A 21,327-nucleotide genomic window follows, 5' to 3' on the forward strand; every position below is an offset into this window, starting at 1 on the left:
TTAAAAATCATAGTTAGCCATAAGCTAACAGGCAGTGTAGAGCAATTTCAGAAATGTATTCTAAATCTCAGGTTTCAGATGATACTCAGAACTTGCTTTTGTTTCACTTATGCTGTTGAATTTGTTATCTGACTCCTTCTGATTACTTTAGATTCTTGTAATTCATTCTTTTTTTTAATCAACTATTCTATATCTTCATACACGTATTAAAATGAAAATGCCAACATAATAGAATGTCAAGCTCTGATAAATATCACTCACTGTTCTAGATGTTGGGGGTGCTGATGGGCTTGTTAGTGACACCATCTCTTGGATTGCCAGCCTGAGTTTTAACCGATGGAGTGGATTGCTGATTCCAATTTCCCTTTGGATCTCAGTGTCAGACAGGGCAGACATAATGGCACCACTCTTTACATTTGCACGACAAGCAGCAACATACCATGCAGGCATTCCAAGCCACAGCTGTAGAGGAGAAAAAGCACAATTTGTTTGTTAGCCAGGATATTAAAGTATGCTTTAATGTCTTCTAAAAATTAAATAATAAAAGATGAATGTGGATATTTATAATTAGCAAGTGACAATTCATTCTGCTCACAAAATAAGTTGATTTGTATCTGGCATATGTTTTCACAATAAATGAAATTTCACTGTATTAGTTATCACAACAAGGGATTTTCACGAGATGTAAATTCATTACTAACAGTGGTTTAGAACTTGAATATTGCTGAAAAATGAAATATGTTGCCAAAGCTTTTTATCTTGCACTCATCAGGCCAAAGCAAGGATACCAAATATCAAACAATCACAACAATTTAGAAGTCAGTAGAAAAGAGAGCTGATTGGTTGACAAGTTGACTCTGATTGGCCAATGCAATGCCATGGTCTAAGTGACAGGAAACTAAAGGCTCCCCAAGTTCCTGGATAAATCAAGATAGATACCAGGCTTAAATCTATTCCTTTTCTTTGCAGGTTTGCAGCAATGGTAGTTATTTCATTCCCTGTTATAAGATATAGTTTTTTTGCCAGGGACGTGTCATTGCAAGGCAGTGTCTGGACTACATAAATAACATAAACCCAAAAAATTCAAGTGGGTTGTTATCTGAGCAGTCGCAGTGCACTTCAATGGATTGTACCTGATGAGTTACAAGGCATAGAATGAGTGGGAAAATCTGTCCCATATCTAACAAAATCAGGATATGAAAATAATGCTTAGTAGGTACCTAGAACATGAGATTGGCTCACTTACATATAATTCATTCAGCAAAGTTGGAAGTTGCAAAGTGTATATTCTTACTCATTTAAATGGTGCATTACTTTCCATTTCTGATTCCTTTTCCTTTATTTACAAATGTGGGGAGCTATGCTGCTTTTATAGTGCAATAGGCAGGGAGACTCCAGTGGAGTCCATTTCACAGCCTCCTCCACTGGCCATTATGGCCTCCATGCATCTCCCAGCGCCGGATTTCCGGACCCTCGCCCAATTCCATGGCGGATTAGGTGGTAGAGTTCCAACCTATTTGTTAAACTCACATGAAATCTGGATAAATTCACACTGGTTTTTTCAGTGGGTGTTCAGAGAAGAATCTTCCATCCTCTATGCACTGCAGAGGCCACCAGTGTAACTATCATTAAATTTCAGGTGGCGGAGCCTATTCCCGCTGGAGAGGCTGAAATCAGTGCTAAGTGGGCCATTTCGCATGAGCCAATTTGACAGTATTGACATTGCCACATGTGCAGTGGCCCCGCACTGATGGCCTCCCAACTGTTGGCCAGTCTGATCGCTGGCCAGCATTGTGACCCCCACAACACTGGCTCTCCGCCCCCCACCCCCCTCCCCCCAAGGCCTGATCATTGGCCCTCAACCATTCCTGGACTCAACCCCAACTCCTCCCTCCAAGCCCATCCTGATCTCCAGCCTTTCCCCCCACACTCAGCTCCACCACTCCCCCGCAGTGCTGACAACATGCCTGCAATGCCGGCCCTTCTCAGCAGGCTGACTGCCCTTCCGGCTGATCCTCTCCCTACCCCCAGACCACCCTGATCGCTGGCCTCTCTCCTTCCCCCACTGATCCCTCTGGAAAATGGCACCGGAAACCCCCAGTGTCACCAATTGCCCCTAAGCCCTGCCCTCCCATCAGGCCCCACCTGTAGACCCCAACCTCATTTGCTCCATCCTCTTGGCATATGCCCAATCGGCAATGTCAAGGTGCCCCTGGATGTTGGCACTTTCCCCTGGGCTGTGCCAGGGGCATAGGCTGGCACTTCCAGGATGCCAATGCCCATGTGGCACCCCGCTCCCCCCCCCGCCCCACCCTTTGGGAGGCCCTGATTGTCCCTCCTTAACTCCAGTGGGGTTGGGCTGCTAGTTCCTTGAGACTGGGGAACTATAGTATTCCCCGCTGGAGTGAACCACTCTGGGGGGGGAGGGAGGGGGGAGGGGGCAGTATTCTCGCGGGGGCCAGAGATTTCAGTCCCGGGCCCAGTAATCGCATTTAAATTAAATTAAAATGACCATGTCAATGGTCTTTGCCCCCTCCTGCAGATGCCACCGGAAATCTGGTGCTGGGAGATGCTAGCAGAGCACGAACCCTGTGAATTGGCTGGCGCAACAATCTCCTGACCTGCTGCAGGAGGTTTAGCGCAGAGGGTTGGGAGAATCATGGCCCAGGTTTCTTATTTAATATTTCTTCCATTTTTTTCTTTTTCTGTTTTCTCATGAAAATGAATGTGACTGAAAACTTCTAATAATATTTCAATACCATTTATTTTATTTCACACCATTTTTTGATTTATGTTAATGTATTTGTAAGTTTGCCATCACTATATACTTCCTCCACATGGATGGAATGGGCCACCACTTCCTCCACAATCACAGTGTGGTTCTGATATCAGACAAGAGGAGGTGTTACTTTAGCACAATAAAGTGGGAAATACCAGTTACTTCTTCCCTTAAACAACTCGTTACTAAGTGTCATTGTTCAGAGGCATAGCAAAGAAAGAAATCACTGCAAGTCAGGAATTAAGGCACTGCCATTGAATGCCAACCCCCTGATCTGCCACAGAATAATATGGCAGTTCCAGTTAGGTTTTTGGACAATGGTGACCTTGTTGTTGATGGTGGAAGATTCAATAATGGTAATACCTTTGAATGTCAAGGGGTGGTGGTTTAACTTTTTTTTTTGAAGACGGTCATTCTTCAGCATTCTCTAATATCCAGCAAGTGGCAAGAATATAACTTATTCCAGTTGTTGGCCACAGGGAAGATTATTGCAAGAGTTCTCTTTAATTACCTTCTTTCTGTGACTGAAGAGCCCTTTCCAGAGTGCCAATTTAGATTCCGCCTATTAAGGGCACAACACACATAATCTTCACCTTGTGGTAACTACAAAAATGCAGGAAATAGCATCAACCCCAGTACATGGCCTTCAACACTGTCAACCATGAGAGATTATGGACAGTCCTCTGTTTTGGCTGCCCCTAAAAGGTTCGTCGCCATCCACTGCTTGCTCTACAATGACATGCAAGCCATGATCCTTAGCAACTGATCCAATTCAGATTCATTGGACTGGAGTCAAGCAAGGCAGTATTCATCACACCAACACTCTTCTCAGTCTTCCTTGTTACAGTGCTAACCTCAGAAAGCTGCCCGTTGGCATGGAGCTAAACTACGGAACAAACAGAAATCTGTTCCACCTCTGCCACAAAGGCCCTCCGGCAACCTGCCCTGCCACACAGCAAAATCATTACAAGGCCTTGGACAACATGGAGCACTTCCTAAACTTTGGGAGCCTACTCCCCATAAGTACAAATACTGACGACAAGGTTCTACACTGTCTTCAGTTTCCCAGCACAGCCATTGGTCACCTGAGGAAAGACACTTTAGGCAAGAGTCTAAACACTTGGACATCACACCCACTCCAAGCTCATGATTTATGGAGTGATACCTGCCCTCCTATAAGGTTCAGAGATGTGGACTATATAGGACAGACACTCAAAACCTTGGAAAACTACCATAAGTACTGCCTCCACAAGATCCTGCAAAAGGTGCACCAACATCAGTGTTCTTACCTAGGCCAACATCCCCAACACTGAAGTATTGACTACACACACTCAGCTCTGTTGAATGGGCCACATCATCTGCCTGAAACGAGACTCCTGAAACAAGCACTCAGAGCTTCAAAATAGCAAGCGAGCACCAGGAGGGCAGGGGAAACATTTCAAGGACATCCTCAAAGCTGCTTTAACAAAGTGCAACATTTCCACTGACACTGAGGAATCAGGCCAAAGTGGAGGCGAAGCATCCAGAAAAAAGTCAAGCACCCAATGTTTCATTGTCAAGAGTAAGCTAAAGTTAAGAGTCAGCAGTGAAAGAAGCGCATGGCAATCTGGGCCACTCCACCCAGCTGTTCCTCTAACCACTGTCTGCCCCATCTGTGAAGATGCGGCGTTGGACTGGGGTAAACACAGTAAGAAGTCTCACAACACCAGATTAAAGTCCAACAGGTTTATTTGGTAGCAAATGCCACTAGCTTTTGGAGCGCTGCTCCTTCGTCAGGTGAGTGGGAGGACTGTTCTCAAAAGGGCATATAAAGACACAAACTCAATTTACTGAATAATGATTGGAATGTGAGTCTTTACAGGTAATGAAGTCTTAAAGGTACAGACAATGTGAGTGGAGAGATGGTTAAGCACAGGTTAAAGAGATGTGTATTGTCTCCAGACAGGACAGCTGGTGAGATTTTGCAAGTTCAGGCAAGTCGTGGGGGTTACAGATAGTGTGACATGAATCCAAGATTCCGGTTGAGGCCACCCTCATATGTGTGGAACTTGGCTATCAGTCTCTGCTCAGCGACTCTGCGTTGTGTGTCGTGAAGGCTGCTTTGGAGAATGTTTACCCGAAGGTCAGAGGCCGAATGACCTCACAGTCTCACGACATGACCTCATGGCCTTCATGACACATGACAACACAAGAGTCGCTGAGCAGAGACTTATAGCCAAGTTCCGCACACATGAGGACAGCCTCAACCGGGATCTTGGGTTCATGTCACATTATCTGTAACCCCCACAACTTGCCTCGGTTTGCAAAATCTCACTAACTGTCTTGTCTGGAGACAATACACATCTCTTTAACCTGTGCTTAATGCTCTCTCTATTCACATTGTCTGTACCTTCAAGACTTGATTAACTGTAAAGACTCACATTCCAATCATTATTCAGTAAATTGAATTTAAGTCTTTATATGCCCTGCTTGTGAACAGATCTTCCACTCACCTGACGAAGGAGCAGCGCTCCGAAAGCTAGTGGCGTTTGCTACCAAATAAATCTGTTGGACTTTAATCTGGTGTTGTAAGACTTCTTATTGTGTTTGCCCCATCTGTGGCAGAGGCTGTAGGTCACACATTGGACTCCTCAGCCACCTAAGAACTCATTCTTAGTGTGGAAACACACCATCCTTGACGAGGCGCTTTCTAAGAGAGAAGCTTGACACTTGCAGCTTCTGATCTAAAAGAGCTGCTGACATTGCTGAGAGAAGCCTGCAGGAGAAAAGAAAGTATTGATTTGAGTTTACTGTATCACATTAAGTATGGTCAGTTAAAAATTTATTTATTAATCACAAGTAAGGCTCACATTAACACTGCAATGAAGGGCCCAATTCTCCCATCATGACCCCCAACTTTTCTGGCGGGTCCATCGGGAGAATTGCATGTTGACGTTTTGTGGGATTTGCGCATGCGCCAGGAATGCATGTGCGTCTCCCAGAGCCGGAAAACAATTGCAATCGAGACCATGCTGGAAATGGGTGGGAAGAAAGATAAGTCATTTGAATCTTTTTTTAATGTAGTTTAAATATATTTTGCATGTGATTATTGGGCCCGGCAACCTCTGTGTCAGGCCTGATAGCATCTCCCACCCCTTAATTCTGGCGCCGTTTTGGGTAGCTCCCTACGTTCGTGGAACTAGTGGGACACCCGTCTGGAATAAAGGGGGGGGAGTCAATCAGGGCCCCCCAGGAGGTCAGGCAGTGGAGGGGTGGTGCCCTATGGGCATGGGCACCCTGGCAGTGCCAGCCTAAAACCCTGGCACTGTCCAAGGGGCAAAGTGCCCATGACCAGGGGGCATCTTGGCACTGTCCATTGGGCATCAGGCAGTGCTAAGGGAGCGGGGTCTATTGTGAATGGGGTCCAGGGGTGATTGGTGGGTGTGGTCCCACTGCCACTGCACTGGGATCAGTGAGGGCTAGAGGGAGACCAGCGATTGGGGCGGGGTGGGGAGGGGGGCTGGTCTGCCTCCCACAGCAGGGGAGGCCTGACCCTACGGGGGTCTCACCCTCGGGGGGGGGGGGGAAAATCAGCTGGGGGGGTTCTTCTGGGGGAATCACCACTGCTGGGTGAGGTGGGGTGGGCTGGACATTGGTGCACTCCGGGGCGGGGAAGGGGGGTCAGCAGTGGCCTGGAAATCATTGTGGGTCTGTGATTGGGCCGTGGGGAGGGGTTGGGGAGGTTGGGCAGCACTGCGGGCTGGTCAGCAGTTGAGCAGGCCAGCAAATGGGGAGATTGACTGATCGGAGCCACTGCACATGCACAGCGTTCCAGAGCTGTCTCTGGCGTCAATAGACACCTCCCCCAGTTTTTTAATGGTATTCACGATTGTGACCTCTGCAGAGCACGGAGTGGGGAGATTCAGGTCTGAAGCTGTACTGAAAAACAGTTGTTATCTCGAACAGTTTTCTCACCAATTGCGCACTTTTGGGAGAATTGCCCCAAAGTTACTTAAAAATTTCCTAGTTGCCACACTCTGGTGGCTGTTCAGGTCAATGCACCTAACCAGCATGTATTTCAAACTGTGGAGGAAACTGGAGCACCTGGAGGAAATCCCCGCAGATACAGGGAGCACCACTCAGGCAGTGACTCAAGCCAGGAATAGAACCCAGGTCCCTGGCGCTGTTAATAACCACTGTGCTGTCCCTAATTGTGATAAACTCCCCGGTGGGGAATTGAACCCTGGTCTCCCACTTGACAGGTACAGATACTAACCACTATACTAATGAGGAAGTGAGGAAGTTTAGCTCTGTTAGCTGGACTGTTGTTGAGCAAACTATAAAAAACACTGATTGCTGATGCACATTTGTTAACTCATTTGATAGCGTACTGTTTTTATTCAGGGATGAAAGGTTTAATAATGCAGTTCTACCTCAAGCCATGCGACTACTGTTGGTCCATCCCATTGTGCAAATGGCAAACCTTTTCTCCGGGCTTCTTCTAACAGTTCATGTCTGTGAAAAACACCAAATCATACAGATATTTTGAAATCGGCAATGCTTTATACTCAGCTGATTTTTGTTGCGTGACCTAGGCGTGATTCTTAAATCAATCAAAAAAAGACTTGGGGGGGGGGGGGGTGAAGTTTATCTTCTGCAATAGCGCAAAGTGGGAAATAACACAATGGAAATGCATTTGACATCCTGTCTGATTTTCTTCTGAATGTGGAAAAAAAATTCAGAGAAATGTAAAATTCCATAATCATCGTCATCCAATGAACTACCTCTGGACGAATTTCATCTCTTTTCTGTTTAAACAACATGCTTCATGCTGTCAGGACATCTCAAAGTAGTTACTTGATTCCTTTTGAAGAATAGTCACTAACATAATGTGACCAAAATCGCAGACAATTTGCACTCAGTGGCGTCCCACAAACAGAAAAATTTCTACTAATTTATTCTTGATGTCGTTGGTTGGGGGCAATCTTTTGGCCAGAACACTCCATGCTCTTCCTTAGATGGTACCTCATATGATTCCTCATATCCAAGTAAACAGGCAGGTGACTTGTTCTAAAACTTAATTGAAAAGAAGTTACCTCTCTACATCACTTAAGTCATGTTGATTATCTGCAAAAGTGGGACGGGAAACCAAAAATTCAGACTCAGAGATCAGAGTGCTACCAAGTGACCCAACTAATGTCTCAGGTGAATGTCATTGCAAGACCAAAATGATTCAAGTGTCATTGTGGTGTTGCATAGATATCAAATTATATTGCTGAAAGACACATTTCTTGCACAGGAACAGGCTGTGATAGTACTTCCAAAAGACCACAAGACACAGGAGCAGAATTAGGCCACTCAGCCTATCGAGTCTGCTCTGCCATTCAATCATAGGTGATATTTATCTAATCTCCATTCTCCTGCCTTTGCCCCATAGCCCCTGATCCCCTTATTAATCAACCTATAAATCCAACCCATAATCCATAAACCCAACCCATAAATCAAACAGACAATATGAACTGTTTTAGCTGCCTTCATGCAAAGTACATAACTCCCAGCAAAAGCATTACAATTTCAACTCTTCTGCTTTGTTGTTCCGATTGTTGCTTCATAATGTCAGGATTAACCCTCTTCCTTAATTGAGTTTGAGATCATGTTGAAGTAAATTTATGACATTTGGGACTTTTCTCCAACACCTTTGGCTTTGCTCATTATTGAAAAAGAAGAACACTCAGAAGCAGAAATAGCATTCTTTTTAAATGTAAATCTTTATACTTCCCAGACATGTGTGAGCTTGCATATTCTCTATTATTGACATCCAGTTGGGTCAACTGGGACATCCTCCATGTTTTCCTACCTCTTCTTGAAGACATGACACCATTAGATCAATGCTAAAACTAATTATTAGATATTTAAATAAATTAATATTGAAATATAATGCAACAATAGTCTGAATCAATATAGAACTTTAAACAACAAAATTAGATTTATTTTAAAAGATTTATTTTAAAATATAATTTTGAGAGCGTAAATTGTAAGTTATAAAATTTTGGACGAAACAATAAAATTCATCACTCAGAAATGTGTTTCAGCTCAGCCACCTACACAACACTGAAGAAACTGTGATACATGAAAAACATTGGGAATTCTTGAGAAGTAGGTAACACACTGTATAAATGTATGTTCGCCCTCTATTCCTCCTAGAATTAGATATTATGGGGAATGTCCAACTACTAATAGAGTTCAAAATCTTCAAAAATCAGAGCTGTCAATCATTCCTGATTGAAGATAATATAAAGAATATTGTATGGAATGTCAACATACAGGTTACTGTGTTTTAATTGTGCATAATGTCATTCTTGATTAGCACTGAGAATGAAAACTCTGCATTTTGATTTATTACCATAAATAACTTAATGTGATTTTTTTTTAGAATTTATCTCAGGTTTCCAGTTTGAAATTGGTAAGGAAATACAACTTCCACTTTAACTTCAGCTGCTTTTAAACAATGACCAGGATTTTCCGGCCCTATAGTGGTAGGACCCCCCCATTGGATGATTTGATGGCCCAGCCTATGGCCAGTGATTTTCAGCAGGGCCAGCAGCCGAGCAGGACTGGAAAGTCTTGCCCGATGTGAAATAACTTGCTGAAAGCTCTCTGGGGAACTCAGAAACACATGTTTTGCCCCTGTAAAATGTGTGCCTTGCAGGTAAATCAGAAAAGATGGGAGAAGGTTACTTCAATTGCTCAATTAACACGCAAAGACTGTTTAATACAATATTCAAGCACAACTCTAAATGGACAAATTAACATTGGAGGGATGTAACTTAAGTATGAAAACTAGCATCCTATGCCAGTTTCACAGGCATCAGTGCTTGGTCCTCAATAATTGAAAATCTATATTAATGACATGGTTAAAAAGGCCAAGTATATTGTAGTCAAATTTGCTTACAATACAAAGAATACAAAGATAGATTGGAAAGCAAATTGTGAAACGGATACAGAGGGCTGGATTTTACCAGCTTTTGGTGAATGGACTGTAAGGCAAAAAGGCTGGCACAATGGTGCAGGAAGATAGCACGGATGGTGTCCCAATTGTCCTCAGCCACGATATCATTTGAGATTGCAGAGGGCCCATCCATCCAGAGCTAATAAAATGGCCAATTAAGGGCCTCTTCCTGCCTTCCTTGGCACTTAAACAGAAGTGGTAAACCAGGTAAACCTTGGCAGAATCTAGTACCTAGAGAGTGTGCAGCCATTGATGCACCCTCTTCCTCCAGGTGCAGGGCCAGCAGTGATCAAACAGCAACTTCTCCCATTTGGTTTCCTTGCTTGGGCTGGGTTTACCCTCTTGTTGTTCTCTCTGTTTATCTATTTAACAATCTGCAGCTGATCAGTGCATTTGTTTCTTCAAAACATTGTGGGTGGTGCAGTGGCACAGTGGTCAGCATTGCTGCCTCACAATTTCAGGGACCTGGGTTCAATTCCGGTCTCGGGTTGCATTTGCACATTCTCCCTGTGCATGCATGGGCTCCCTCCAGGTGTGCCGGTTTCCTCCCACAGTCCAAAAATGTGCAAGTTAGATGGATTAATCATGGGAAGTGTTATGAGGACAGGGTGGGGGTGGGCCTATGTATGATACTCTATTGGAGAGTCAGTGCAGACTCAATGGGGCTGAATGGCTTCTTCTGAACTGAGGGATTTGAGAATTTTGTTTAAGAAAAATGCTGCAACAGCAATATTGTACATTGACTTTAAAGTGGAAAAATATGCTGTTTTATTGAATGAAGACATCAAGACAACAAATGCCAAACCAAGAACAGAGGGATTGTGAAGGGTGACCAAAAATTGATTTTAGAGAAGATTTTGAAGGAAGAGAAGCAGATGGACAGGTAATGCAGAGAGAGAGAGACCCAAATGCCTCAAGGTCTGTTGACCGTGACAGCCTGAAATGGAGTGGATGCACAAGAGATCAGAGTTGGAGGAATAGAGAGTTTGGGAAGGGTATGACTTGTACAGTGATTTAACAAGAAAGACAGGAATAATAAATTTGAGATGTTGACATATTAGGAGCCAATGCAGATTAATGAGGGTAGGTTAATTGCTGAGTAAGCAGCATAATTTTGGTTAAGCTGGAATGAATGAATGATGAAGAATAGGAAGGGAGCCGGCAAAGGAAGCATTTTAACAACTGAGTTAAAAATTAAGAAAGACGTCCAGGGTTTCAGTGGCAGATGTGTTGATGTAAGATTTGAAGGTGGGCAACATTACAGAATTCTCCGTGATGGAGAGGATATGTGGTCAAATGTGTAGCACAAGATCAAACAGGATATTTAAGTTGGCAACAATCTGGTTCAGCTTGGGAAGTAATTGGAGTTGGCAGTGGAGATTGTAAGAATGCATTGTGTGAATAGATTTCAACCAACTAATGTCCTAAAATGCACTACAATGTTAACATTTCCCCATTCCTGTTATGTCAAGAGTATATAGTTTAGGAGTAATTTATTATATATTGAATACAAACCTGAAAGGGATCTTTAATGTTTCTTTGCATCTTCTCCAACCAGAAAATTGTTTTGTACACTGGGCATATTAATTTTAATGATGTGGAGATGCTGGTGTTGGACTGGGGTAAACACAGTAAGAAGTCTCACAACACCAGGCTGAAGTCCAAAATGTTTATTTGGTAGCAAACACCACTTTTATACAGGGCTTAGTGTTTGGTTCTGACATTTTATGACTTGACTATCCTCAGTGGTCGAGGTACCTTAATATTCAAGACATGATAGTTGTGGAACTGTGATGCAATGCAAGACAAACCATGTAAAAAAAAATGATGACATGGAATAGCACTCAAACAAATAAAACTTACCCCAATGTGCTTTTCGTTTATGGAGTTGATGAATGGAAAAGAAAAATACACAAGTATTAAATGTGAACATGAACAATAATCAACAAAATAGGGATCAGTGAATTGCATTATAGAAACCAAATATTTTACTGCAGTTGAATACACAGAGTATCTGATATTGAATGTGACCATTCACTATTCACTTACACTTGGTGAAGTGTGTAGGTCTGTACAGTTTTATAATTATTGTTCAAATGCCCTTTCTGAATGAGAACAGATTTATTTTCTGCTCGTTATTTAAAAGGGCAATTTTCAATTTACAAGGCGTAGTTGTTAATAAATTCAGAATTTACTTCCTGATATGACCTGCAACACTCAATTGTATACGTGCATACATTAGAGGGGGCTCTTCATAAAACTGTAAAAAGTGACTTAGAAAAATCAGTAGCAGAGATCTTAGATTATTAAATATCAACATATAATGGTGTTAATGTGAAACTGCAATAAATGTGTTACAGGGATGGTGGGCAGAATTTTGTTTTTTTTTCAAAGTGCTGTTTGGGGAGAAAAAGCAGAAGGCAGGACATCAGCTGTCTTAGTGGCTTTTCCCACCAAATATTCATGCACTGTGAAACGAAATGAAAAGGGTAGGACCCTTAATGTTATGTTGGCGAAGCAGGCTCTGAATGAGCAGGGAGCAGTGCTGGGGAAGTGCCAGAGCAGCGCAAAGAGCAATGCCAGGGTAGTACCCAGGCATGACCCTCTCCCCTTTGGGAGGTGTACTTACCTGGGTTGGCAGGGGAAGGGGAAATTCCTTACATGGAGGGATAATACAGCAGGAAAACCTGCCAATGAATTTAAATAATGGTAATGGGGTTCCTGACAGTTCAAAGCAGGAACCCCTTTACGTCATTGGCAGGGACGGTGGGGACAATGTCAACAGGAAATCTCACAGGCATAAAAGCTGTTTGGGGACTCCTGTTGGATTTTCTTCTTGCACCAGTTTTCCTGCTGGCTAAAAATGGGTAGTGAGATAATTCACTCCTGTAAGGGTACGCTTGATTTGACAAAATAAATGATCAAAGTGTTTCAGCTCGTCATAAACTGAGCTTCTGACACAAGTTGCAATCTGCCTAGGAATTCTGAATGAGTTTTACAGTTGGGATTGCCAACAAACCTTCGTGATTACGTGTGTCTATTCTGACAGATAAAACATTGAAAATATTGATCCACTTGCATTTAGTAAGTGACCATGCCTATTTGTAAGGGTTATCCTTTTGATAGATAAATAAAATGACTTTTGAAGCTTATTTTCAATTAATAAAGATCCAATTCAAAAAGAAACTTTACTGTTAAATTTACTGCGGATACTGGAATCTGAAACCAAAAGAGAAAATACTAGAAAACCTCAGCAAGTCTGGGAGCATCTGTAAGGAGAGAAAAGAGCTGATATTTCCAGATGACCCTTTGTCAAAGCTAAAAGACATAGAAAGTGGGAGATATTTACACTGCAGGGTGAAGGAATGAAAGATGAGTATAGCCACAGAAACCAGGGTAAAAAACTGCTAATGGCAGTCCATAGAGAGAATAAAGAGTGTGAATGGTCAAATGGCACAGAAACTGAAATCAGAGGGTAAACAGGGGAATGAGGAGAGAGCTAAAATTGGAAAAAGGGGGAAAGGGGAAGACAAGATAAAGAAAGGGGGAATCAAGTAGGGGAAAGAGTGAGGTGGATAAAATGAAGCAAAGCAATAAAAGGTCAAGAACGGTAAAGATAAATAAAGTTGTTGTTCTAAAGTTGTTGAATTCGATGTTGAGACCGGAAAGCTGTAAAATGCCTAGCTGGAAGATGAGATGCTGTCCAGTTTATGTTGAGCTTCACTGGAACATTGCAGCAGGCGAAGGACAGACAGGTGGGCATGGGAGTAAGATCATGTGTTAAAATGGTAAGCAACCAGAAGGTCAGGGTCCTGATTGCACATAGACCAAAGGTACTCAGCAAAGCGATCACCTAGTCTATACTTGGTGTCTCTGATACAGAGGAGATCACATTGGGAGTAGTGAATACAATATACCAAATTTACTGATAACAGGAATCTAAAGAAAGTAGTTAGATTAAAGGATTAAACCATGTATTCCGAGGAAAATAAAGGTAAGAGGTGGGATAGGTTAGGTACAAAAAAGTTAGTAAAAAAGGAACTGGAAATTGGAAAGAATCAGAAAAATAATGCTTAAATGGTTTTATTTTTGAACAAAATTGTATTTTCATTTATAGGTTTAATTATACTTTAACAGATCTACTTACTCCACTGAAATATCTTTATCACTGAAATATTTGTGTGTATTTCCAATGTTATGATTTTAGCTGGAAACCTGCAAATCAATTATTAATCATCAGCTGTCCATTAGTGAATACTTATTACTTACTTTTCCTAAAGCTCTCACCTCACAGCATGTGGGGTGATGGTTGTATAGTTGAAATATCATTGAGCTAATAATCTAGAGGCATGGGCTAATGCTCGAGGGAGACTGTGTTCAAATCCTCGTATGGCAGAATTTAAATTCAATTAATAAATTTGGAATATAAAGCTATAGCGATCTGAAATACCATTGATTGTCGTAAAACCTGTCAGGTACACGACCGATCTTTAGAGAAGGAAATCTACTATCCTAACCCGTCAAGCCTACTTTTAATTGCCCTCAAAAAGAGCTTAGCAAGCCACTCAGTTCAGGGATGAACAACAAATGATGGTCCTGCCACGATTCTTACATTCCATAATTGTTTTTAAAAGGTACTGTGGCTGTACCTACAGTACACTGACTTCAGTATTTAAGCTCACCACCATCTCGTCAAAACAAATGTGGAAGGAAATAAATCCTGGTCCTGCAGCAATGGCCACATTACATGGCCAAGTAGAAAAAAATGAATATTCTTGGTCATAGACTCAATTAAACACGTTAATTGTTCATCGATGGGGTATTTTATTTCATGGGTTTTGCGTATTGCTGGCATGGCCAGTGTTTGTTCCTCTTGTTTCTCATCCGTAATTGCATTTGAAAAGGTGGTTGTGAGCCACCTTCTTGAACTGTAACAGTCCATCTGGTACAGGTACATCCATAGTGCGGTAAGAAGGAGATTTCAGGATTTTGATCCTGTCACATGAATGAACAGGGATATAGCTCCAATTTAGGTTGTGTGTGACTTTGGAGGCAACTTGCAGGTGATGGTGCCCTCATCTGCTCCCTCGTCCTTCTAGTGTGTAGTGTTTGTGGGTTCACCCCTGTGCTGTTTACCCTGGCAACCCTCCCCCAAAATCTCTGCCAGGGTCTGGCAGCCTGGCCCTGGTGAGACTGCCCCCACTTATCTTTGCATCTATTCCATTCAGTGGAAATTGGAGTTGGAGACTGGGTGCAGTCTCAGCAGTAGTTGCTGCTCCCAGTGACATTATTGGGATGAGAGAGCTGCCAGCCGTTTGATTGGCCAGCAGCTTTCTGAGGTATGACTTCCTTTCCATGTGACCTAATGAGGGGCTTACTCCTGACTTTTACAACTGGGCAGAAACCCTGCTTCCCATACTGAAATCCAGTCCCATATTACAACCCAGATATACATTTTGACGGCCTTACTGAAAAATGTACAACTGAATTGGTGAATTATGCACATGAGTCCTGTGATGGTGCATCCTCAGAGTGAGTGATCTCTTCTGTGGAGCATTGTCTTTTCCCTGAACCACCCAAAGAGTCCATGGGAGATGAATGACATGTCAAGGTATGAGGTCATCATCATTTTCATAATCATATAACACTGGCTGTTGACAGGAGTGAATTTTGTAATCCATGTCATGGTGTGATATTTAATCCTGTCATCAAATAGCCAATGGCTATCGCCAATGGCTCTGCCACTGCAGCTTTGAAATGGAGATGACTGGAGGGCTATCTTCAGTTCTTTGCCACACTCCAGAATTCTATGCTCTCTTCTGCAAGGACAGGAAATAAAATAACCCATGACTATGAGGAATAGAATGAGGATGGATAGATAATATTTGTGAAGGATCACTATGAGTAATAGATTTGACACTGCATAAAGATGAGGGTGAATGTCAGTGATGGATGGTCAGGTGGGATGGAAGTGCCTAGACAGACTGAGATAGATACATCTGCAAGGTATGTTGTTATGACAAGTGAAACACATAACCTCCCTTTCTAAGATTGATGCATTTGTTGATTTGCTTCCCCAATTTTCCCCTTTACTATTCTGTCCTTGTTCTATTGATCTTCAATCTGATGATGGGTAGAAATCTGAAATGTCATTTTCTGTCTTTTCTCTTTATGAATGCTGGTTGGCCTGCTATATATCTCAAAACATTTTCTGTTTATATTTAAAATTAATTTTATCGAAGATTTCAATGTTTTGCAATGTTTTTATTTAGTAAAAATAGATATTGTTTTGCTGAACACTTACTTTTTCTTCAATCTTCTATCTTTTTCTGCTTGTGTTCCTAGTTTTCCCAGTCCAAGCGAATCTGGGTTACCAATCTCAACATCGAAGATACCTGTTGAAAGGAAGTGAGAGGTTAGAGTAAAAGGAAAAGAATGATCAATATGTTTGGCTAACTAAGTATGTATGTCATATTGCAGAAATAAAGATAACTGATGGCTTTATTTTATTTGTTTTGTGTTTGTTAATCTCAGGGCCACCAGCAAGAATTGACCATGCTTTAAAACTCTGCTTACAAGAATACCAAATTATTTGTGAAACATGATTTTCATTGTCCATATGGTCCACAATGATCATTCGATTCATGCTGATGTTATATTGTAATTTTGTGTCTCTGAAAATCAACTGAACTGTGAGTGAGTGAAATGTGAAAATTTAGTGGGTCTGGAGTTTACAGACGTTCAGTGTAAGAGCGAGTTTAGTATTGACGCACAGTTAGAGAAGGAGGATGCACAGTCCTTGAGAATGGTAAGTTAAGAGTGACAGAATGTATTACCTCGTATGTATTACCTCTTCTCAAGATGTAATGGACGAATAAGACTCTATGCTTGCTATCAATTTGTGCATTAACAATAATGCAGACAGACTAGAAATTGAACAATGTGTTTGACTGGAAGAGCAAGAGCTGATGTACATATTATTCAATAATAGTACAATTGCGCTAATCATTGGTTTTCTTATGTATCCTCAATAAGATCTCATAAAACTGCACTTTCATTTGTATTCGTGGCCCAGTCATAGTAAATGGAGATAACTAAGATGGTGCAAATAAGGACCAGCTGTCAGTTTCTCCAAGGATTCATGATTGAAACACAGGAGAAGGTATGGATCAACTCCCAAATGCAGAAAGTTCTTTTTGCAGGAAAAACAGTTTTCCTGGGTCTTTCTGATGCTGCACCATTTTTGTGTGATCTTTTGAGGGTTGGAAAGGCTTTGGCTGGAAAAAACAAACTGGTAAACTGACCGTAACATTGGCCAGAATTGTTTAAGTATTGACATGTATTACAGTACATTTTCCAGTGGAGAAAATGTCTGTCATATGCAGTGAAAACCTCAGAAAAATTGTGCTGGGAAACTCCCCTGCCATGTTTATTACTGAAATTTTAATGCCCATTTTACTTTGAAACAAAAACTTCCTTGTTATTAGTATGTTAATCATACTGGGACAGCTGGGACACTGGGTGCTGGAGGTCAAGTATGAAACTGAACTAAGTCAATAAACTGTCTAGGTAAAGAAAAGTTTTGACTGCATTAACCATTCCTAATTATGTTAATATGTTAATAAAAAATTTAAGTACCTGCTCCCCTCCATTGATCGACAGGCAATCTGCTTTAAAAAATAACATGATGGATTATTTCAATGTCAGGATCCTGGAGCTGCAACCTAATGATTTGACAGCTGTGGCTGTTAGGAATATATGGTTGACTTCAAAAAGCTGTTGGATACTTAGCTCAGCAGGTGACATATTGACATAGCTGCTTAGGAGGTCAACTGGCAGTTTTAAATGGTTGTAATAAAATAATCTGCATTTGATACGGTCTCTGACTACATGGTCATTTGTTTATACAATTTTACAGCCACTTAAGAGAAATGTTCTCTCCAGGAGTAGATTTTTTCAATATGATTGATAGAAGTTTAAGTTACTCTTTTATTAGATTGCTACAGGTATACTTAAAATAATTGCCATTGCTATTTCATAGCTCCTAAGTACTGCATGCTGTGAGTGCCAGTGAGCAGATATGGAGAACACATGTAGGTATGAAAGGCACATGGGGTGACATGGGGATCTTAGAGGGCATGGGAAACATGAGAGGAAATTGAGGGGAAATAGAGTGACAAATTGCACCACAAACCCCAACCCCCATGTGAAAAAACAAAAACCGAGGAAAAGTCAGTCATGAGTTGAGTGTGTGTTTTGGAAGCTGGGAAAGGACCTGGCCCTCATTTCACCTCCAACACAAAAATCTGGCCCATCATCTTTGAGTAACTCCAGGGAAAGCTTTGGAAAGGAATTCATGTTTTTTAAACCCTGTTATGCACTTCATGAACTCACTAAGACTCCTCACGTAGCACCTTCCAAATCCATGACCAATACCACCTAGAAGGGCAAGAGTAGTAGATACCTGGAAACAATTTGGCAGTTGTCCACTCCACTGGAACAGGACTGTGGCAAGTTCTGGTGATGTACTGCCAAGTCAAGATGATAAGTTATTGGAGGGAACCTCCAGGTGATGATATTCCCAGCTATCTGCTACTCTTGTCCTTCTAGGTAGCAGTGGTCATGGGTTTGGAAGGTGCTGCCTAAGGAGTCTTGGTGAGTTTCTGCAGTGCAACTTGTAGATGCTACACACTGCTGCCACTGTTTGTCTGTGGTGGAGGGATTGAATATTTGTGGAAGGGTGTACCAATCAAGTAGGCTGCTTTGTCTGGTTGATGTCAAACTTCTTCAGTGTTGTCACAACTGCACTCATCAAGAGGAGACTTGTCCACTATCTTCCTGACATGCCTTACAGATGGTGGACATGCTTTGGGGGTGTTAGAAGATCAGTTACCCGCCTCTGAACTACATTTATAGCCGTAGTATTTATATAGCTAGCCACTACAACCATCTTTCTTTGTACCAGGTATGACTTTAACCAGTGGAATGTTTTCTCCTTGATTCTCATTGACTCCCATTTTGCAAGGGCTTCTTGATGCCACACTTGTCAAATATTGCCTTGGTGTCAAAGGCAGTCACACTCACCTCATCTCTATAGTTCAGCTCTTTTGTCCACGTTTGAACAAAGGCTTGAATTGAGATAAGGAGCTGAATGACCGTGGTGGAATTCAAATTGATCATCAGTGAACAGGTTATTGCTGAGTAAGGGCTTTGTATTGGTGCTGTTGATGATCTCTTCCATCACTTTACTAAAAGTAGACTCTTGGGGGCGGTAATTGGCTGGGTTGGATCCGTCCTGTTTCTTTTGCACAGGGCATACCTTAGCAATTGTCCACTCTACTGGGTAGATGCCAGTGTTGTAGCTGTACTGGGATAGCTTGGCTAGGGGCATGGAATGTTTTAGAACACAAGTCTTCAGTACTATTCCCAGAATATTGACAGGGCCCAAAGCCTTCGCAACTATTAAGAGCCTTCAGCCATTTCCTGATATCAAGTGGAGTGAACTGAACTGGATGAAGAGTGATGAAGATGCTGCGGATCTCTGGAAGAGACCAAGGTGGATCTTCCACTCGGCACTTTGATTATTAGAGGAGGATATGGAACAATTGGTAAGGATATCTATAGAACTAATTCTAAAAAATAGCAGAACTCAAGGTGGACAAGTCACCAAGTCACAAGCTTTAAATGCCTGGCAACATAGATTGTGAAAATATTAATAGAGAGGCAGCGGTAGCACTGGTCACAGTTTTACAATTAAATATGACACTTGTGCTATTAGACTGAGGAGCAGCCGATGTAACACTGTTCTTTAAGATAACACCATTGTAGCATAGAAGGCTAAAAAGAGATTTGTGAAATGTTTAAGAATTATGAATAATTTAGATAAAGTAAACAGAAAACAATCAATGAAAGATTCCAGTTAAATGGAGATTCTAGAGAAACTGAAGTTGTTCTTACAGTGGAAAAGGTTAACCAGAGATTTTATGGAAATGTTAAAAACCTTAAAGGACTTTTTATGGTAAGTGACAAGAAACTGCTTCTAAAGGTAAGAAGATCAGCATTCAGCATGCATAAAATTAAGATCTGAAAAGAATTTGAGATAACATGAGGAAAACCAACTTTATACAATGAGTTGTTATGACAAGGAATACTGCCTGAAAAGGAGGAGAAATTCAACAAGAACTTTCAAAGGAGAACTGGATAAATATTTGAACAGGAAAAATGTACTGAGTTATGGGGAAAATGCAAGGGAACTGGACTAACTGGATTGCCCTTTCAAACAGTTGGAAGCATAACAATGGGTTGAATGGTCTCCTGTGCTGTATCATTTTATAATAGTGATTTTAGGGAAATATTATCTCTTAAAATTGAGTAATCAATGATGAATCAATTTTAAATTATAACAATCTAGAAGGAAGACCACGGAATAACTTACCTTGCGAAATATTAAAATATTAAATTCACTTGATCAGCTATATTATTTGAGTGCTTTCTAAACAGAAATCCTATTTTCAAGAAATACTGTTTTAAGGACATTGTGGGAGGCTAGGGAGGAAATTGCAGGTCTCCGAGCTGAGATATTTGAATCATTGATAGTCATGGATGAAGGACCTAAAGATTGTAGAGTGGCAAATGTTGTATCTTTGTTTAAAAAGGGTTGCAGGGAAAAGCCTGGGAACTACAGGCCAGTGAGCCTGTGGTGGGTACGTTGTTGGAAGGTATTTTGAGACAGGATCGACAGGCATTTAGAGATGCAAGGACTGATTAGAGACAGTCAGAATGGCTTTGTGAGTGGAAAATCATGTCTCACAAATTTGATTGAGTTTTTTGAAGGGGTAATCAAGAAGGTAGATGAGGGCAGTGCAGTTGATGTTGTCTACATGGACTTTAGCAAGGCCATTGACAAGGTACCGCATGGTAGGTTGTTGCATAAAGTTAATCTCATGGGATCCAGGGTGATATATCTAGATGGATACAAAATTGGCTTCTGAGGGTGGTTTTAGAGATTATTTTTCAAACTGGAGGCCTGTGGCCAGCAGTGTACCTCAGGGATCAGGCTGAGTCCACTATTTTTGTCATTTATATTAATGATTTGGACAAGAATATAGGAGGCCTGGTTAGTAGGCTTGCAGATGACACCAAGATTGGTGGCATAATGGACAATAAAGAAAGTCATCTCCAATTGCAATGGGATCTTGATCAATTGGGCCAGTGGGCTGATGAATGGCAGATGGAGTTTAATTTAGACAAATGCAAGATGATGCATTTTGGTAGATTGAACCAGGGCAGAACTTACTCAGTTAATGTTAGGGCATTGGGGAGAGTTACAGAACAAAGAGAGCTAGGGGTACATGTTCATAGTTCGTTGAAAGTGGAGTCATAGGTGGACAGAGTGGTGAAGAAGGCATTCGGCATGCTTGGTTTCATCAGTCAGAACATTGAATACAGGAGTTGGGATGTCTTGTTGAAGTTGTACAAGACATTGGTAAGGCCACACTTGGAATACCGCGTGCAGCGCTGGTCACCTTAATACAGAAAGGATATTATTAAACTAGAAAGA

General features: G+C 41.6%; 1 protein-coding gene across 5 annotated transcripts in view; it reads right to left on the reverse strand.

Moving 5' to 3' along the window:
- The window catches only part of ppfia2 (PTPRF interacting protein alpha 2), a 384,719-nt gene that overhangs the window by 67,366 nt on the left and 296,026 nt on the right, over positions 1-21,327 (reverse strand). For all 5 annotated transcript variants that reach the window (XM_080191161.1, XM_080191163.1, XM_080191164.1 and 2 more), the window contains 3 exons: positions 16,072-16,162; positions 7,192-7,273; positions 262-462 (listed from right to left, as the gene is read on the reverse strand). In XM_080191161.1, coding sequence (XP_080047287.1) covers positions 262-462; positions 7,192-7,273; positions 16,072-16,162 — 374 coding nt within the window. The remainder of the gene's footprint in view (positions 1-261; positions 463-7,191; positions 7,274-16,071; positions 16,163-21,327) is intronic.

The sequence above is a fragment of the Carcharhinus amblyrhynchos genome, chromosome 6, assembly GCF_965287045.1.
Source record: "Carcharhinus amblyrhynchos chromosome 6, sCarAmb.v2.hapA, whole genome shotgun sequence".
Lineage (NCBI taxonomy): Eukaryota > Metazoa > Chordata > Chondrichthyes > Carcharhiniformes > Carcharhinidae > Carcharhinus > Carcharhinus amblyrhynchos.